At 40.2% G+C, this 18,683-nt stretch overlaps 1 protein-coding gene across 1 annotated transcript in view; it reads left to right on the top strand.

The window, feature by feature from the left end:
• Positions 1-18,683, top strand: part of si:dkey-288a3.2 (protein phosphatase 1 regulatory subunit 37) — a 96,933-nt gene that overhangs the window by 16,254 nt on the left and 61,996 nt on the right. Inside the window, exons 4-8 of the mRNA XM_053433794.1 lie at positions 2,496-2,541; positions 6,886-6,986; positions 7,175-7,294; positions 9,477-9,624; positions 11,811-11,966. Coding sequence (XP_053289769.1) covers positions 2,496-2,541; positions 6,886-6,986; positions 7,175-7,294; positions 9,477-9,624; positions 11,811-11,966 — 571 coding nt within the window. The remainder of the gene's footprint in view (positions 1-2,495; positions 2,542-6,885; positions 6,987-7,174; positions 7,295-9,476; positions 9,625-11,810; positions 11,967-18,683) is intronic.

Below are 18,683 nucleotides of genomic sequence, written 5' to 3' on the forward strand. Positions count from 1 at the left end.
GATGCTGAAAGGAAAATGTGGGTGTGATTTTGGCTTGGAAAATGCATGCTGAAAATATATACGTGCACACACACACAAACATATTTATATATATATATATAGTGTATTTGTCTGTACTAAATATATATTTATGAAGAGTTTTTCAATACAAAGCCAGCGGGAGCGGCAGAGCAGCTGTGGACGGTTGAGTAAAGAATAGTGAATGCACTAGAGTCAAGTTTGGAAACCAGATCCCTTTCTCTCTGTCTTTTCCTACTGCCTGCATGTGTCTCGGAGAGAAAGAGAGAGAGAGTGTGTGAGAGGGAATGCTTTTCTTTTTATCACTCCGTTTTGTCCTCTCTCCCTCCTGACACATCAATTGATTTGGCAGCCGGCGCCTTCAGTTTCCGTCTTTCACAACGAGGCAGCAGCGAGCGGAGAGGGAACGAACAAGTTCAGAAATTCATTAAGATGAAAAACAGCTGCCACTGTAGTATTTCTTGTGAGGAGGAAGTGCTGCGTGTGTGTTTCTTTCTCTACGTGTGTGTCTGTGTGTGTGTAAAAAAGTCATATGGGTAGCAAGCCAGTTGCTTCCACATTATTACTGAGCATCGTTCATTGGCTCAGTGCCACAAATTAACCAGTCCCACAAGCAGTCATCAGCTGGACGCACACACTACTACTTATTTTTCCTTCTATAGTTGTTGCCTTGACAGACAAAAAAAATTGGTGGTGACAAAAATGCAAACAAGCTATGGCCGACCTCAACATTTCTTAACTCTAGCCGGAGGTTTTATTGTCTAAAGGGGTGATCCAGTAGATGAATTAAATAAAAATTAAAGGATTAAAAACAGGAATTAAGGAGATTTAAAGAAAATAAAGGATATTGGATTTTATGAAATTAAATTGAAAATTTAGCCAAACACAAAGAGATGAAATGTTATCTTTATTTCTGATAGACATCTGACTGTGTGTGTGTGTGTGTGTGTGTGTGTGTGTGTGTGTGTGTGTGTGTGTGTGTGTGTGTGTGTGTGTGTGTGTGTGTGTGTGTGTGTCCTGATTATTGGGGAAATTCAACAACCTCTACCAATTACACACAAGCCTCCTGTATACATAAACAGTGCAATTTACGTCTTGTTGATCTGTCTAATTCTTTCAACAGGAGCACATTATGGTCGCCGTCCTTTTGTTTCCCACCTAGCTTCGCTCTCTGCAGCATGAGAGCCGAGTGGGGAAAGCCTTCCAAGTTCTTTTGTACCACCCGTGTTCCTTTGAACAATAAATCACATTTAGCTACAACAGAGGAAACAGGGCGCAGCTCGGAAATATGAAGGCGGCAATTCAGCGAGCCAGCCAAGATGAGTCGGTGTAGGAGAGGCAGTAACAATGCCAGTGTCTCACTGACATGTGGTTGTGGAGGGCATGACACACTTCCAACACCTGAAGCAGAGAGGAAATTTAGGGGGAATCAAAAATAGTATGAAGAGTCTCAGGAATCCGGCCTGCCAACATTAGCATTGATTCAAATGGTGGTAAATCCTGATTGATGCTTAGGTTTATGCATTGTAAAATTTTTCCAAATACAGACTATTTACTATTACCATTTTCAAATGCATGTCAAGTTGATTGGTTGAAAATATGGATGCTAAAAATATGGCTAACTAAAACGTTATCTAGCAGAAGCTTCCTCTAAAGCTGCCTAAAAAAGTGTCAATACATTTTTTTTATCTCACAATTTCTTTTATTGTTAGGGTTAGTTTTTAAATTGAATCCCTTATTCAAATATTGCTTATACTTTATTGTTTTTGAACATGAAGATACTGTAATCCAATTTTGGTTTGCTATCAACGAGATCTGTGTGTCAAAAAATCACATGGGTATCAAGTCAGTTGCTTCCACATTCTTACTGAGCATCGTTCATTTCCTCTGTGCCACAAATTATCCAGTCATCCAGACTATAAAAAGCCAAAATCATCTTGATATATTGTAGATAAACCCCTGTCACAATAATCCCAGTTACAGAATACTATTATCTATAAATCTATATATTTAAAAAAAATCTTTAAAAATATTCCTTATCTGTTTTGCTGTAAAAATGTATAACAAATCAGTGTTTTCCACCATTTGCACAAATCTGCCACCTCAGGTGATTCATGCAGTCAAATTAGATGTATGTAGAGCAGTGGCTTTGGCAAATGAACACATCAACTGATGACCAGCTGTTTCTAATTATTATACACTGGTTAATTAGGACGCCATGTCACCATCAACGGCGGCGGTAAACTGTGTGAAATTGATAATTCATGCTTTGGTGTCCAATAAGCCTACCTGTTCAAACCACTTCAGTGTGGCATGGATGAAGAGGCCGTGCGGAAATAAACCATGAGTGTGGATGATGCACTGTTGTTGCCAAATCTCTGTGTGTGTCTGTGTCTGCGTGCGTGCATGTGTATGTGTGAGTTCACACCTTTCACTCACACCTCCTGCTTATATCCCTCTCCCCCTCTCTCTCTCAGCAGGGTGTATGTGTAGGTGGCAGAGTGAAATGTCTGGATCTCAAAGGTAAGCTGAACGCCTCACTCCATCATTATTAAATATGCTTGAGGACTTTATGTGACATTCATGAAACACTGAATTCTTTTGTTATGTTTCTCGTCTATTGGAAGTGTAAATAGACAGACCAAAATATCTTAATAATTCATTAGCCATTACTTTACTCTGCTCTGATACCACTTTAGTAACCCCAAAATAAATACAATTAAACCACAGCTAATCTTTGTTCAATTCCAAATACTGAACACATCCTTGATAGATTTACTTTAGCTAAACTAAACCTTAATCTTGTATGGATTGTAAACTTAAACCCAAACTGTTCTTGCATGTAGCTAAACACAGCCCTCGTTCAAATACTAACCCTAAACCCAAATTGTAAGCCAAATAGGATTGACTTTACATAGAATTAAAAAAATCCTATATCTTAATCCTACTCCTAAATTGATAATTGATAATAGTTCAAATCTCACTTAAACTCCAAGTAGAAAATCCGAACAACAATTTAAATCCACTAATCCTAAACTAATATCAATTAGAGCACTCACATTTAGATAAACCAAACCTGATTCAAATATTACCCATTTAAACACACAACATTAGAAGTGCTTAAACTGTGTCTCTCATACCTCTAGTTAAGTATGTAACATACAATACATATTTTTGATACTCTGTAAATATCATCACAAATTCTCTTCCTGTAAAATTGTTTAGTATTTTGATGACTCATCCTACACTCAGGACGGTTTCTTCTCATATGATTTGGAGTGATGAGTTAACCAGCCCATCATGTAAAATACGATTTCACTATAGGCTTGTGGATAGAAATATTTAATTGGATATAGCTTGAAAACAAAGAACGTGGTCGAGCTTTATTTTGGACCCTTATTCATTTCATTACAATAAAACAAATCCTGACCCTGATAACATATCACATATCAGCATATTCAATTCAATTAAATTTCAACGAACCCAGTTCAAACGTAAATCTTAGACCAAAATTTTGTTTCAAACCTCACATTTAAGTAAATGTAATCCTAGCTCAAGTACAAACCCTAATCCCGAACTAAAAATTCTAATTCTAAATCCAATTCCTGACTCTAAACTAAACTGGAATTTTCTTGCCTCAAAATCAAACTAAATTAAAATTCTAAATGCAGTTCAAATCTGTACGGTATAGTTCGGAGAAATATGTTGTAGTCCAATATCACAACTAAAATATTTTTTACATGAATTTTATTAAACAGTATATGAAAAATCATAAAACTGTATTTGATAGTATACATTTTTATAAAGTATTGATCTTAAATTAATGTACAATCTAATACGAAAAAGGAGAGAATAAATTCAACACCTGTCTGCCACAGTCCTGACATAACTGAACATTATAAGAAGAAGATTCATCAAGACTCTTGTACAAATTCCTTTTTGACTGGGAAGTTTGTTTCTTACTTGTTAAAATCAGTTGGATGAAATTTTATTTGAAAACTGTTTACCGAATTTTGACTATACACATTCTTGGTCTTCACTAAACTTGAAAACTAAAGTTTTTCTTTCACTAAGACGAGGGCAAAATGTCTAGAAACCTTACTGAAAATGAAAAGGGTCAGGTTGTCCAATTATGATTCAAACTAACATGGACTTTTTTCAAGATACCACCGCTACAACTAAATTTATGAAAGGGCTGTCAATGTCATTACTGTTGCACTGTTCATACTGACCACATCATACTATAGATTGAGATATTTCTGAGACGGCATCATAGTTGTTTTGACATTATGTCTCTTACTATATTTGAGTTGTTTGAGATGTTCAACAATAAATGGTTTCTCGCAAGATCTTTCAAAAGTAACACATAAACACATGAAAATGTACATTCATTGTGAATATTAACTCTTTATAATTGCAAATCACCACAATTATTGACCAGTGTTCTTGGTCAAACTCTTAGGATACTATCATACTCGTATCAACTATTATATTATATGTTTGAGCAATATGTTATTTTTCTGCTGCCAGCAGCAATTTTAATGTAGCCATGTTAACTTAGTTACTCTTTTACAAGGCTCTTTCAATAATGCTTTTTTTGTTGTTTTGTTTATAAAAAAACAAGAGTCCCTTAATGTCTTTTTTCATTCAGCAGTTGAACCAACTCAGATCAGCTGTTCAGGTGTTAAAAACTCTTTGAGTTACCACCTTAGGGTTCATTAATTAAGTCCTCTAGGTGAGGCTCTACCTTTGTTACTTTGGTTAAACTGCTTTCTAGAAGGCCCTGGAGAACAAAGATCAGGTCCAAGGATGGTCGATGGTCCAGTACGGTGAAGAGAAAACAGAGGAGAGAGAGAGAAAGAGACAGTGGTTGTATTTCCATTCAGTTGTTTAAATTCAGGCATTATCAGTTTGTGGAGGTGAGGGGGCTGGGAGAGCACGTTCACCTGTACAGTGGATCAGTCAGCGGCGGTGAGAGCTGTGACCTGATTGATCCTCAGGGTTAAAAGGCAGCGGCTGAGCTGCCTCAGTCAGAGACACAGACACATGGGGAGACACACGGGAGAGACAGAAACTGAGCTGCAAAGCTCAGAAAGTTTAAGTTTGACTTTTGTATTTATGTTAACTGTTTAAATTAAAAAAACATGCTGAAAAGCAACAGAACCATCTCTGGGAGAGCCCCTTGGCATGGTCGACTGCCACACAGTACATTCCTAAAAGAGCGAGAGGGTCTACTAATCAGAGCTGTTCTAACTGAAAAAAACATCTCTCTGTCATAGACACCTATTCGGAAGTGGAACAGCTGACACAAAACATCAACACAATCGCACCCTTTCTCCTTCTTCTCTTCCCTGCTTTCACCCCATTTTTCTCCACCCACACCAACAGGTTGAGGCAGATGGCTGCCCAAATTGAGTCTGGTTTTATGTTTCTTCTAGTTTAAAAGGGAGTAAAGTCAATTTGATCCTACAGATAGGTGATCAGTAAACCTGAAAAATTAGAAGACAAAATATGAAAGTTCCCTCATCCATTGAACATAGATCACTGAAGGATATGATGAGTATGACAATAATGTGACTAATATGCTATGACTCCTATGAGAGATTTTAATGTGTACAACACATCCACGTTCATGCTTCCAGAGTTCAGAACCTTGTGGATTCAGTGCCAAGCAATCTCAAGGAGGTGAAAAATTTGGACAGCTTGTGGCCGTACACCTCACTGAGACACATAATATTGTTTTTTGACTATATCACCTATTGCATTAACTTCATTTTCAGTCAAAACCTTAATACAAACTCTGATCCAAAATAGTGAAGACTGGACAAAATGTCCTCTCTTACAAAGTTTTTAAACGTTGCCAGCTCTCTGAAATAAAGAAGTACTACAGCAGCAGTAAAATCTGTACACAGCAGCAGTGTTAAACTTCTTTGATGGGCATCACTGTTGTTACACACTGATGACATCTGACTGCTGGTGTTGCTGCCTATTATCTCCCAACGCAGGGAGGATTAGAACAATTTGATTTCAGTTGACACTCCCTTCCACCCCAGATACCCTCTACCATCACTCAGTTAAGTGATTATTGTTTAAACAGAGGGGGAAACTATCGTTTTGGAAAATAATTAAGATACTAATTATAATTTCCCATTCTTGGCTGAGGAGATACGAACCTAGGAGAGAGGGAGAGAAAGAGAGAGACCCATGGTTTGTTTGGATCAGTCACAGTTTGATTTGGAGTATGACCTGTGATTTAGGCCGGGGAGCAGCAGGAATCAGTTTCCAAAATGTTAACTCTATTTATGTGCATTCAATCGCAAAAGCACATCAGTCTATATTTAGATAAATGTACTAATACTCCACCATTGGGTCTTAGTTAACGTTAATGATAATAGAAAGGAAATATATTTGTACGTTGTTTTAGGGACTACTGTTGTTGTTATATGAATTTTAAATTGTTTACATGGCTAAGCATCTCTAAGTAATCAGATTATGTCTGGGAATTTGAGAAGTTGTGTTGGTGTATGTTTATTGATTACAATGTTGTGCAGTCAGTAATCAATGGACACTCGAGCAGTCACGTCTTGGCAGTCCAATCATGAAAAACTGAATTCTGTTCCTTCTAACTGTAGATGTCATCATTATTTATCTTTCTCTGCTTCTGATAAAGTCTCAGAACTGTATTAAAAGAAAAATGCACGCACACACAAAAAAAAGCTTTGCCTATCAAGGAAGTTGTTTTGTCGAGATTTTTTGCTGAAATGTTCATTCCAGAAAAAGAATAAAGCAGATTTAGAGCTGTGCAATTTTGCCTGTTAGCAAACAGCCCCCCAATTATCTTCTGTTTGATTGCTTGCCTCTATCAAGGTGAGCGATTAGACCACCACTCCTGTGAAGCTTTGGAAGTCGTCCTGAAATCACTGCACTTTGATTTCATCAATCTGCAGGCAGCCCAACTGGAAGAAAATGTGAGTTTTATGACCAAAACTTATTTAGCTCATCTTCGTCTTCCAATTTCAACACAGTTTCATATTCAAGTCTCACCCTGTATCAGATTATAGGCTTTTTTTCATTTAAAAAAGAATTTCATAACAGTCCTTTCAAATTTGAGGCCCAGCTTTCCTCACTTTTCCTACCTCACTATTTTTTTTTTCAGGAAGCATCGTCTTTGCTGGATATGATTTTGTACCATGAATCTACAACCTATCTTGACATTTCTGACAACAGCAGTATGGGAACATCTGGTTGGAGGGCCCTCGCTCATTTGATAAAGCAGGTTGGCTGACGCATTGCAATAGTAATCTTTTCTTATAGGGTTTCTCCAGGGGATAATGTAGATCCTAGAAAGTGAGTTTTTTTTCGGATCACATGGCTTGGAGATGGAGGGCAAAGCAAACAGAGTGTGATGTCTGCCACAGCAAACACAAGCATAAACACATTAAAACAAATGGTAAATGGTTTTGTATTTATATAGTGCTTTTCTAGTCTTGATGACCACTCAAAGCACGTTACAGTACAGTTTTACATTCACACATTCATACACACATTCATGCAGTGCATCTATTGGCAGCACTTTGTTATTCTATGGGGGGCCATTCGGGGTTCAGCATCTTGCCCAGGGACACTTATAGGGGCATACAGATGGGTCAGACTGGGGATCGAACTGCCGACCTTCAGGTTGGAGGACGACCACTCTACCCCCTCAGTCACAGCTGCCCCAGATCAGTTGAAAACAACTGATCAATCAATCAAGTCCAAATACAAAATTACTTTTAGGGTTTAGGGCGGGACATTATGTAGCTCAATATAAGGATTTTGAGATTTTATCAGAAACGTAAAACCTTTCTTTAACATTTCTGTAAAAGTTGTTTTCGTTAAATATATCTTTAGTTTAAGCTTCACTTCTTTGGTCTATCTGGTATTGTAATTTGAAATTTCTGGAGGAGGAAATATATTTGCTTGGTCAAATTGACAAAATTGTCAGTACAGTAGTAATTTAGGTAAATTTGGTTTTAGTTCTGAACTGTAACTTTATATAACCAGGATAAAGTAATTGGTGATGTGACATGTACCCCGCCTCTCGCCCAGTGTTAGCTAGGATAGTTCAGCCAAATTCTCTGCTACATGGGCTTGGACCTGTCTCAACACTCCTGTCCTGTGATACACACACAGTCAGAGATAGGTTTATTTATTATCACCAAAGATAGCAAAATATTGCTCCACTTGCTGCGTGACAAGCCCCAGACATAGCAAATAGGCAACATCACATCTTTTAACACAGAACACTGTTCTGAGATCAGATGTGAAGGGAGATATCCCTTCCAATTCAGTATCATCTGTACTGACAGCACTCATTGTAGTGATCTACTAGAATCATTTGAAGTCTCACAGCATGTTTCGCGGCCTCCACACAAAAGAGGCCACATGCTCAACCGGGTCATCTCAGAGGGTCTGAACGTGACATATACATTCATTCTTAACCTTGCAATCTTAAACCATTTCCAGAAAAATGTTTTGCCTTGATTGAAAACTTCACCAAGGGCTAGACTGGCCATCTGGCATAACAGGCACTTTTCTGGTGGGCCAACATGCCTTTTGGGATGATACATTTGTCTGCCCCAATCACATCTTAAAAGACCTCCTCCAGAATGTGACCCCCAACCTGCTGCTTTATACATCCAATAAGTCTAACCACTGAATGTACTATATTTCCTCCTGAATGTATTTGGAAAAATAAAAGGATAATAATATAATCTTGCCTTTTGCCTCTAGAGTTATACAGAATGTCCTTGCCTTTACCACCCTGTTAGCCAGGCGCCTTATACTCTTTAAATGGAAACACCCTCAACCCCCATCTCACAGTAGGTGGGTTGAAGAAGTTTTACTGTTCATGAGTCTTGAAAAGCTTAGATTTTCCCTGAATGGTTCCTTAAATTCATTTGAAAAGACTTGGAGACCTCTCTTAAGTCATATTGAGTCTTTGACATCTCTGCGTTATGGTGATGACTGAGCCCCCCCCTCCCCCCCATTTATTTTATTTTTAATAACAATTCACCCTTCCCCTTTAATTATTTATTTTGGGAATGTGGGAGGGATAAAAAGATGGGGAAAAATGTAAGATGGAAGTATTCCCTGTTATATTGTTGTATCTCGTGAAACTACTTCCAATAAACAAAAATATTAAAAAAATATATATATATTGTTTTATAATACAGAGTATAATAAATGATTTTTAATGATGAAAAAAAAAAAAAAAAAAAAGAATATAATCTCACTTTGTATTACATAGTGCATTACTGCATGTGTTGACAAAATTCAACCTTTAGAATCTGAGTTCATTCAAGTTAAAAACTTTGATATTACATTATTTATATAAATGAAAATAATTAGACTTGTCTTCAACTGTTTCTTTTTCTTTATTGTCTGCATTCCTTGCATACAACATATGTGTTTTTCAGAGTGTATGTCTGTCCAGACTGGATATGTGCAACATGCCAATGGTCGACTACCCAGCCCTGTCTCTGTCAAAAGCTCTGCTGACCAGCCGGCTCACAGTGCTGCACCTTCACAATGCCCAGCTCAGTGGCATGCCACTATACACACTGGGTATGATGTACACACACACACTCACACTGAGACACTATTTCCTCACTGAATACTCCTGAGCATTAGCCTCTAAATATTGTACATGTACAAGTGTGGACTGTGTGTAAAAATTAATTCTAGGATGTGTGCACAAGTTTGTGTTATTTTGTGTATGTGTGCATGGATGGGTGGGTGAGTTTGTGTGTCCTATGGCCAGCAGGAACAGATTTTGACCTGCAACCTTCTCTGCAGGTCTAGACCCGGATTAGAGGCCTAATCTCCTACCTGTCACTTTACACACCAATGCACACATCTATAAGGGCTCTGGAAACCAGGACATATACACACACAAACACATAATCAAGGATAGCTAATAAGAGTCCACAAGGTGCTTAGCTAGATTGTGCCGTAGCAGTAAAAGTCATTATGAGGACAAAATAAAAGCCATTTTCTCACCATGTATAAAATGTCATTAGACAGTCAAATACAAAATACAATTGAGTGTTTTTTAAACTTTGATACACTATCTCAAGTCATGGCAAAAAAATTCCGTAATGTCCTGTCCTGAAATTTAATTGTGATGAAAAATACCAATGAGCACAATTGTTCTTCCTTATACTTTTGTAGAAAAAGAAATGGATTATTTCTCTATGCCAGTTTGATTTAATATTTTAGTGTCTGTGCATTACCCCTCCCCCCATCAACCGCAAACACACATCCCTGCAACCCTCCCTCCTCCACATTAATTTCTCACCCAACTCCACCCTACTCTCTGCCCGTGCTGAGCCCCCACATTCCCTCCCAACAGGGGGTCACGGCTGAGGATCATTGCTTTCGATCGGAGGGGCCTGTGATTGCAGTATAGGGCGCTCACAGTGGAGTCAACCAGATCAATCCCACCGATTCCACCATTTGGTCCCCACTGTGCCTAATGACAATGTTGGCATTCTACATGCAGCCCAACAGGCTTGATCAAATCTTCAGCATCGATCGGGATGCAAGGGCAGCAAGGGCCCAGGCAACACAGACACATGTGTATCTCAGTACAGTACACATTACCCAAATGCACAGGGAATATGTCCACAACACACTCATAAATACAATTTAAGCCTCCCAAACATCAGCTAAAGCTGTGATAAAGAACCATAATGAAAATATTGAGGGGAAAAAAAGGAATGTTATTCATTTTTAAGAGGGGGGTCATAAAATGTGACAGATTTTCTGTAAGTTCTCTTGCGCCGAGAAGACTCCGCAATGAAGTACAGGCCTTGTTCTTGTTAGAATGGAGTATCACTTGATCTTAATAGCAGTAATTTCAGGAGGCGACGACTCCTGTTGTGCTCTCGTTTTCATGCTCAAGTTCACTTGTTATCAATCAATCTATCAGAGTCATATGCAGTTACATGTTTCATGTTTGGCACCTAGACATGCAGCCTTCAACAGTGGATCATATTGTTGCGTCCTCGCTTATAGACAAAAGGGAACTTCTCTCTTTATTTGTAACTTTATTAAAGTCCAACGAACACGTCACACTTCTTCTTCGTAACCCCGACACTCCCCACATCAACACTCGTATTCTTGACTCCACTTCCTCATTCACCCCTGACCTGCCATCAAACCAGCTAATGAGAGCCTGTCATCCCACACAACCCCACAGCCATTGGTCTAGAACTGTCACATGCCCCACCCCGACCTGTTCACTGACCCTCAGGACATTTCGATACTTATTTAACACGGTGTACTTAGCTGAACATAAGTCATAACAAATCATAAATATAAACCTAACCACCAGTCCGTTACAATATCTAACATCAATATATACTAATCTACATGTTTTAATTGAGTCAGGGAAATTTTGAAAAATAAAAATTGTACATAGCTGTCCTCAGGGCCTACTACTTATTAGGCCACGTGTCTGTGTGACTGTTCCAGCACAGATCTTTACTAATCATGCTACACATTCTCCAATCAGATTCCACCCCCTGCATGCAAGTCCCTTGACCTTGCAGCAAAATCTACTGGTGCTTCCCTAAAGACCTGATCCACAACTGGGTTCCCACCAGCCAACAACTGTATATCTTGGGATGGATCTAAAACTTAAAATAATTATCAAGTTATGTTCACCAGATGGTTGGACTCCAGGGGAGTAAATTCTAAATTGCATTCCTTATCTTATGAACACTCTTTTCTTTTGTTGCTGCCCATAGTTGGTGCACTGAAGATAAACCGGGCTTTGCAAAAGCTCCACCTTACCAACAACTTGTTGAACAGCTACCAGGATGCTCTGCAGCTCGGAGACCTGCTACGCTACAACACCACTTTACAGACTCTGGAGCTCAGCAACAATACTGTAGCAGATGCCGGTAAATGCTCTTCTATGGTAGAAAATGAAAACACATTTGTTAAAGGTTTCACAGTGCAAAATGTATATGTGAAAATATGTAATATGTATATAGGTGTATGTGTAAAGGTCTGGAAGAGCCTTCAGTCTAGTCAAACCTTAGTTGTGCTAAAATTCACATTAATCTAATGGAGGGCATGTGTATGGTATATGAGTTATTGTAAGGTTGTGAGCTGAAGGTAGAATGAGCAGGTCTTTAAATGGGAGAAATATATGTAGCCCAGGAATTTGTTCAGACTAGCTGTGTCCTTTTTTTCCAGTTTTTTTGCAAAGCTAGGCAAACGATGTCCAGAATCTACCTCTGTACTTAACATAAAAAGATGAGATTAAATCCCATTTTAACGCCTCACTCTTAAATACGGTGAATATAAGCATTTGTTGCAAGTATGCATTCTTTCTTTAAGCTGCATATTCACAATTAAAACTTGACAAATGTTTGCATTCACCCAAAAAGTCCCTTTGGTAATACTTTATGGAACCTTTGTAGCCAGCTCTCAACTAATCGTGTATTTTTAGTGCTGCAAGCCCAACCCCAAAGGTTAAGGTACTTTCATAAACTACTTGCCCCAGAGCAGGATTTTTTTTGTAGGTAAAAATATTTCCCTGGAACTTTATTTCGATCGTGTTTCCTGTGTTGGAACAAATAAAAAATGTATGTAAAAGTTTCTCGGTCCGGTGGAAAGTTCCTGCAATGGAAATGCAGCGTTGCTTGCCATACGTATATATTGTTTCCAATGAATTAATTGAACTGGAACTGCTTGTTGCAGTCAATGGTTATATGCCAGCAGGCTAAATTTGATTATTTCCCTTTGGTTGGAACCAAGTGGAACAACGGTCCTACAGAAGCCTTTGCTTAGCTTACATTTTCTTGCACCATCTATTAAACAGAGTCTCTTTCTCACGGGCGAACTCCACGAATGTTTTAGTAGACAATTTTTTAAAGGTTCTGAACTTTTGTCTATATGCCTCAGGAACTAGTTCGTAGGCACGAAGCACAGCTGTCTTGATAGCCTCATAAGACAAACTATCTTCTAGAGAGAGTGAAGCTAAAATTTCCTGTGCTTTACCTGTCAGTTTACACTGAAGCAGTATCGACCAGACCTCTTTTGGCCATTTCAATGAAGTAGCAACTCGCTCAAAGGCAGTAAAATATGAGTCTACTTCCGCCTCACGAAATTGAGGTACCAGCACTATATTTCTGCTCACCTCAAATCCTCTCGCAGGCGCGGAGGGTTCAGTAGGTATGGACCTAGATTGAGCTGAACTCACAGCAGCAGCTTCTAATTCTAGGCGCTTTAGCTTTACCTCTTTTTCTGCTGCTATTTCTAATTCTATTCTGCGGTTAGAGGTGTCCATTTCTAACTCCATCTTCCGAATAGCCAACTTATGACTATATTCGGCATCTCTCTCTTTATCCTGTGCCTCCATTTGCAAACGCGCTAAGCTATGGCGGGCATCATCACTTACTCTAGGAAAGGAAAACGGAGAAAGTCGGGGCAGAGTACGAGGAGGCTTAAGCTCCAGATCAGAGGCCACATCTGAATGACCTGACTCATCCTCAACCAGCCCTCCCCTAACTACCTCTTCCTCCCTGCTGTCCTCTGCGTTAGAAGACAAGAATGAGGATGGAATAGCGGGCGAACTAGCAGTTGCACTGCAGCCTGTACCAAGTACTTTATTTTGTACCAACATACGTACAACCGCTTCTTTCAATTCGTTTTTTAGCATACCTGGTGAGACTGCAAATTCAAAATGTGCCGCAATGGCATACAAATCTTTTTTTTTACAGCGAACAATCTGTTCCACAGACGGATCACTAAGAAAACCCTCAATATCAAACATGCTCATGATGTCTCAAACAGCTTTAAGCCAAACCTCAACCAACCAAACCAATATTACCAGCCTACTTGCCGTGCGCCTCGCACACCAACACTCAAGAAACCTGTTGCTTAAACGGATCAAAGATCCCGGACGAGCCCCCAATTATGTTACGCCCCCTGGTGGCTCGGAGTGGAACATAACATAAATGCAACAGGTCTGGAGAAGTGAGGGTGCAATCACACAGAAACCATTACACGATAAAAGGCAAAGAAAGTATTTATTTAAACAAAGCAACACAGGGATCAACAAGGACTCTCAGTGGCACCAAAGAAAAGAACACAAAAACAGAAAAAAAAACCACCCCCCCTTTACAGGTGCTTAGCACCCAAAAGTACAGCGGGTGGTGCTCACTCTAACCTGGGGTATTAACAAAAAGTAAACCTACGTGTGTGTTATATGTAGACTCCGGAGTATCTTACCTGTCCTCGTTGTCCCTTAACAAAGACAAAGACAAAACAAAAGTAGGCGGCTAACAACTCAAATAATAAAGGCAAAACTAAATCACTGAACCAGCAAACACCTAAGCTAAGCCAAACAAAACAAACAGAGCTCTGCCACAGCTCCACCCAAAATGCCTCTCTCTCGCTAACAAAAAACAAAGGACTATTTAAAGGGGAACGGTTGATTGTTGATCTGGACCAGGTGTGGTGATTGTATTGTTGGCACCAGCTGAGATGAGCGGCCATGATGCTTCTTCCTCTGGCCACTTCAGACGCGTCCTGCCCGAGAGCTCCCCCTTCCGGTCCCTGCAGGCATCACCACTCAGAAAGGAGGAGACAAAGGAGGAGACAACATAAAACAGAACACAATACATGCATACTTACAGGACACAGACCACGGTTCATAACACTCCCCTCCTTAAGGAGTCAGCCCATGGCTGACGATACCTCAAACCCAAAACCCGTAAACCCAAAATCAATGCTGCGATCTTTTCCTCCAAGGGACGCACTTGGCCTCTGCCCACCTGTTTACCCAAGTAGGTCACAGACGCCTTCCCAAACTCATATTTTGCCAGGTTCAGTGTCAGGGACGCATCAGCCATTCGCTGAAACACGGATCCTAGCGAGTCCACATGAGCTGTGTGTCTCTGGCTGGACGTCGCCTCTAGTGTGATAATTCTTCAACGTATTTATAGGAAACATTCTTGTTTTTCGTCTTCCATCAGGAGTCCGGATGACATAGTCAGTGGCACTCAACTTCCTGTCAATAGTGTAAGGTCCTGAAAATCGAGCACTCATTGAATTACCTATAATGGGCAGTAACACTAAAACCAAGTCACCTGGCTGTAGAGAACGTGGAAGTGCTTTTTTATCGAACTGCCGCTTCATACCGTGTTGTGCAACAGAGAGACTCTTCCTAGCGATACTGCAAGCCTCGTGCAGTCGTTCTCGGAAGCGACTCACGTAGGTCAGCACGTTTCGCGGGGTGGGCGAACTCTCGCCTGTTAGCTGATCCTTTAACACTCTTAAAGGGCCTCTCACTGTGTGACCAAATACCAGCTCTGCTGGACTGAAACCTAGTGACTCTTGCACTATTTCCCTAACTGCAAATAGAGCCAAACGAACGCCTTCATCCCATTCCCTACCGCTCTCCATGATATATTTGCGCAATACTGACTTAAATGTCTGATGCCATCTTTCTAGTGCCCCCTGCGACTCCGGGTGATAAGCACTCGAGATCCTGTGTGATATGGACAGGGATGTTAACACCTGTTCGAAAATACCCGAAAGGAAGTTGGTACCTTGATCGGTTTGCACGATCTTAGGGAGGCCGAAAGTAGAAAAGAACTTGATCAGGGCCCTTACTACTGACTGAGCTGTTATAAACCTAAGAGGGATAGCTTCAGGATACCAGGTAGCTACACACATGATTGTTAAGAGGAACTGGTTACCGGATTTCGTTTTTGGCAGCGGGCCAACACAATCAACCAGTATGTGCTCAAACGGTTCACCTATAGCCGGGACCGGGTGAAGAGGCGCAGGCTTAATAACCTGATTAGGCTTCCCCGTGATCTGACATACATGGCACGTACGGCAAAACAAAGACACATCTCGCTTCAAACCTGGCCAGAAGAAATGTCGCAACACTCGGTCATAGGTTTTCGTAATACCTAGATGACCAGACCAGAGATGTTCGTGAGCCAGAGATAAAACGGACTGTCGGTACTGTGTAGGCACAACAATTTGAAAGACATTACTCCACTCATTATCAAAATCAGCGCGAGACTTCCATCTCCGCATCAGGAGATCATTTTCCATAAAATAATCCATTTCTTTATTTTTAGCGCTCTCTGGCGCAAGAGCCACAGCAAAACACTTGGCTAAAGTAACGTCCTCCTTCTGAGCAGCAATAAGACTACTTCGAATCATAGGTAACCTAGTTGACTGGTGGGAGTATTACCCTGAACCTTAAGCTGGACACTCGGCTCAGCAGTAGATTTAATAATCACAGGTGGGGAAACAGTCTGGCCAGTCAACTCAGTCGCGAACAGGGTATCGGACAAATCAACTGCTTCACCCAACCTACGTGCTTGAGCACGGGTGACCACACACACAGGGAACACTTCAGGGAAGTCCTGAGCCAACACATCAGGCTGCAAAATCTCAGGTCTTTCTAAAATTTCTAAAACTGGCGTAACTTTTCCACCAGCGATGTCATTCCCTAACAGAAATGTGACGCCTCTAACGGGCAAAGACGGGCGCACGCCCACTTTAAACACTCCAGTTGCTAGGTCACAGGATAAATGTATCTGATGGAGAGGCACAGACACAAACCCCATTTCAATGCCTTGCACAAGCACACTGGAGCCACTTAAAGTGTCATTGCAAAATGGCAACACGTCTGACAATATGAAAGACTGTGCCGCGCCAGTATCTCTTAGTATGCGCACTGGATGCTGGTTCAACGCATCTGCAGTAAGAGAAACCAGCCCATCCAACATAAATGGTGCGTAACAGGGTTCCAAAGTGTCGTCCTCCATCTCCGGGCCTAGTGACACTGGACACACTAATGTTTGCACTAAACCAACCTCTTTTGGTCGTTTGCTTGGCAGTGACAGCTTGCGTTTTAACATAAAACAGTCAGCCTTTATGTGACCTGTTTGGTGACAAAAGTAACACTCCCGTTCCTCGTTAGAGCGGAGAGGCAAGGGACGTGGCAGACTAGAGGGCATTCTAGCTGCGGCAGAAGCAGTAAAATACCTACTCTCATATCGGGGAATCCCAAATTTTTGTTTGTGCGATAACACAAACTCATCAGCAAGCACAGCAGCTTGCGCTAATGTCCCAACCTTTTGCTCATTGAGATTAGTTACCATTCGATCAGGCAGACTATTCTTGAACTCTTCGATGAGAACCAATTGTGATAGAGTGTCAAAACTAGTCGCGTTGCTTGCCTTTTGTTGGTAACAGTTCCACCACAAAGTTGGACCTAGGAAAGGTATCCAAGGTCTCACACCAACTGGGTAAACAACTGCCGAATAGATTCTCTGCTTTCTGTTTACACTGGCAGTTACATGTCCATGTACGTAAAGGTCATGTGATAGTTTTTAGATATATGTGGATGGATGTAGCAGACTTTAAAAAAAGTTATTTAGATCATGCAGAAATCTTATTTCCAAGAGATTTCATCTTAACGGAGCAGTGTGAAGAAAGTATAGGAAGGCATAGCCAAGTATCTACATTAACCCGCATCAGACACACCGGCTAGAGATTGATTTTTGTGTTTGTATAATGGTTCAGCATTATTTTGACAGATAAAGAGTTAGTGCACCCCTAAGAAATGGTTTCACATTTAATTCTAGTGTAAACTCAGTTTAACAAATGTAAATAATGGACAAAAGAAATATATTCATAAAGAAGTTTATATAGCAAAGCAAATGTGTAAAAATAGTATTTGAAATGCAATTGCATTTCTAAATAAAGATACATCTGAAATAAAACTAATAATTGTCTTTATCCCACCATTATATCCACATATGTTTGATGTCTTGATGATCCATATGCAAGTGTGTGAAGAAGATTCCTAAGGATCTGGAAAGAAACTCAAAAGCTAGGGATAAAAACTAGGCATACAATCTGTGTATTGTGCTTGTGGATAAGAAAACTTGAATCCTCCAAACACAGCAGCTGGGAATGACAAGAGGATTCCCCTGCCCTACAGAGCAATGTTGCCAATAAATAAAAATGCTGATACAATTCATAATGGAACTGCCTGTTGTCATTCTCAGGCTCTCTAATATGGCCTAATATCATAATGTTATCTAGGTACCACCTGTGAATATGTTTAAAAACTTGGTGGTAGACTCACACAGTTTTCAGGATCCTGGCCAGAGCATTTCCTCTCTTGCAGGGACATACCTATGGACCATTCGTATGTCCCTACAGCTGCCATAAGTACACCATGGTATCACTGGCAGTCTAGCAAAGGGTGGGTCACCATGCCTGTGCTGCTGCAGCAACAAGGCATCAAAGAGTAACCAGAAACACAATCTTGCTGTTATTAGACCAAAACGAGTACAATTAAATTAACTTGCTTGCTAACGTTAACTAACTATCAGCTACCTATCTATAATAATTTAGTGCTACCACAATTTTGTGAAAACTTTTCTACATGTAAACTATCAACTACAGTTAACAGACTATGTAACATTTGATTCCTGGGGCATGCCAGATGTTATCATAATTTGCACCAGACCTCTCAAAAATTGCTAAGCCCTTGAATGATCTCAAGAAAAAGGAAAATCTTTCTTCTTGAATTAAATGCCAGAATTCCTTTCACAAATTAATCTCCAGTTTGA

The sequence above is a fragment of the Pleuronectes platessa genome, chromosome 11 (genome assembly GCF_947347685.1).
Source record: "Pleuronectes platessa chromosome 11, fPlePla1.1, whole genome shotgun sequence".
NCBI classification, from domain to species: Eukaryota; Metazoa; Chordata; class Actinopteri; order Pleuronectiformes; family Pleuronectidae; genus Pleuronectes; species Pleuronectes platessa.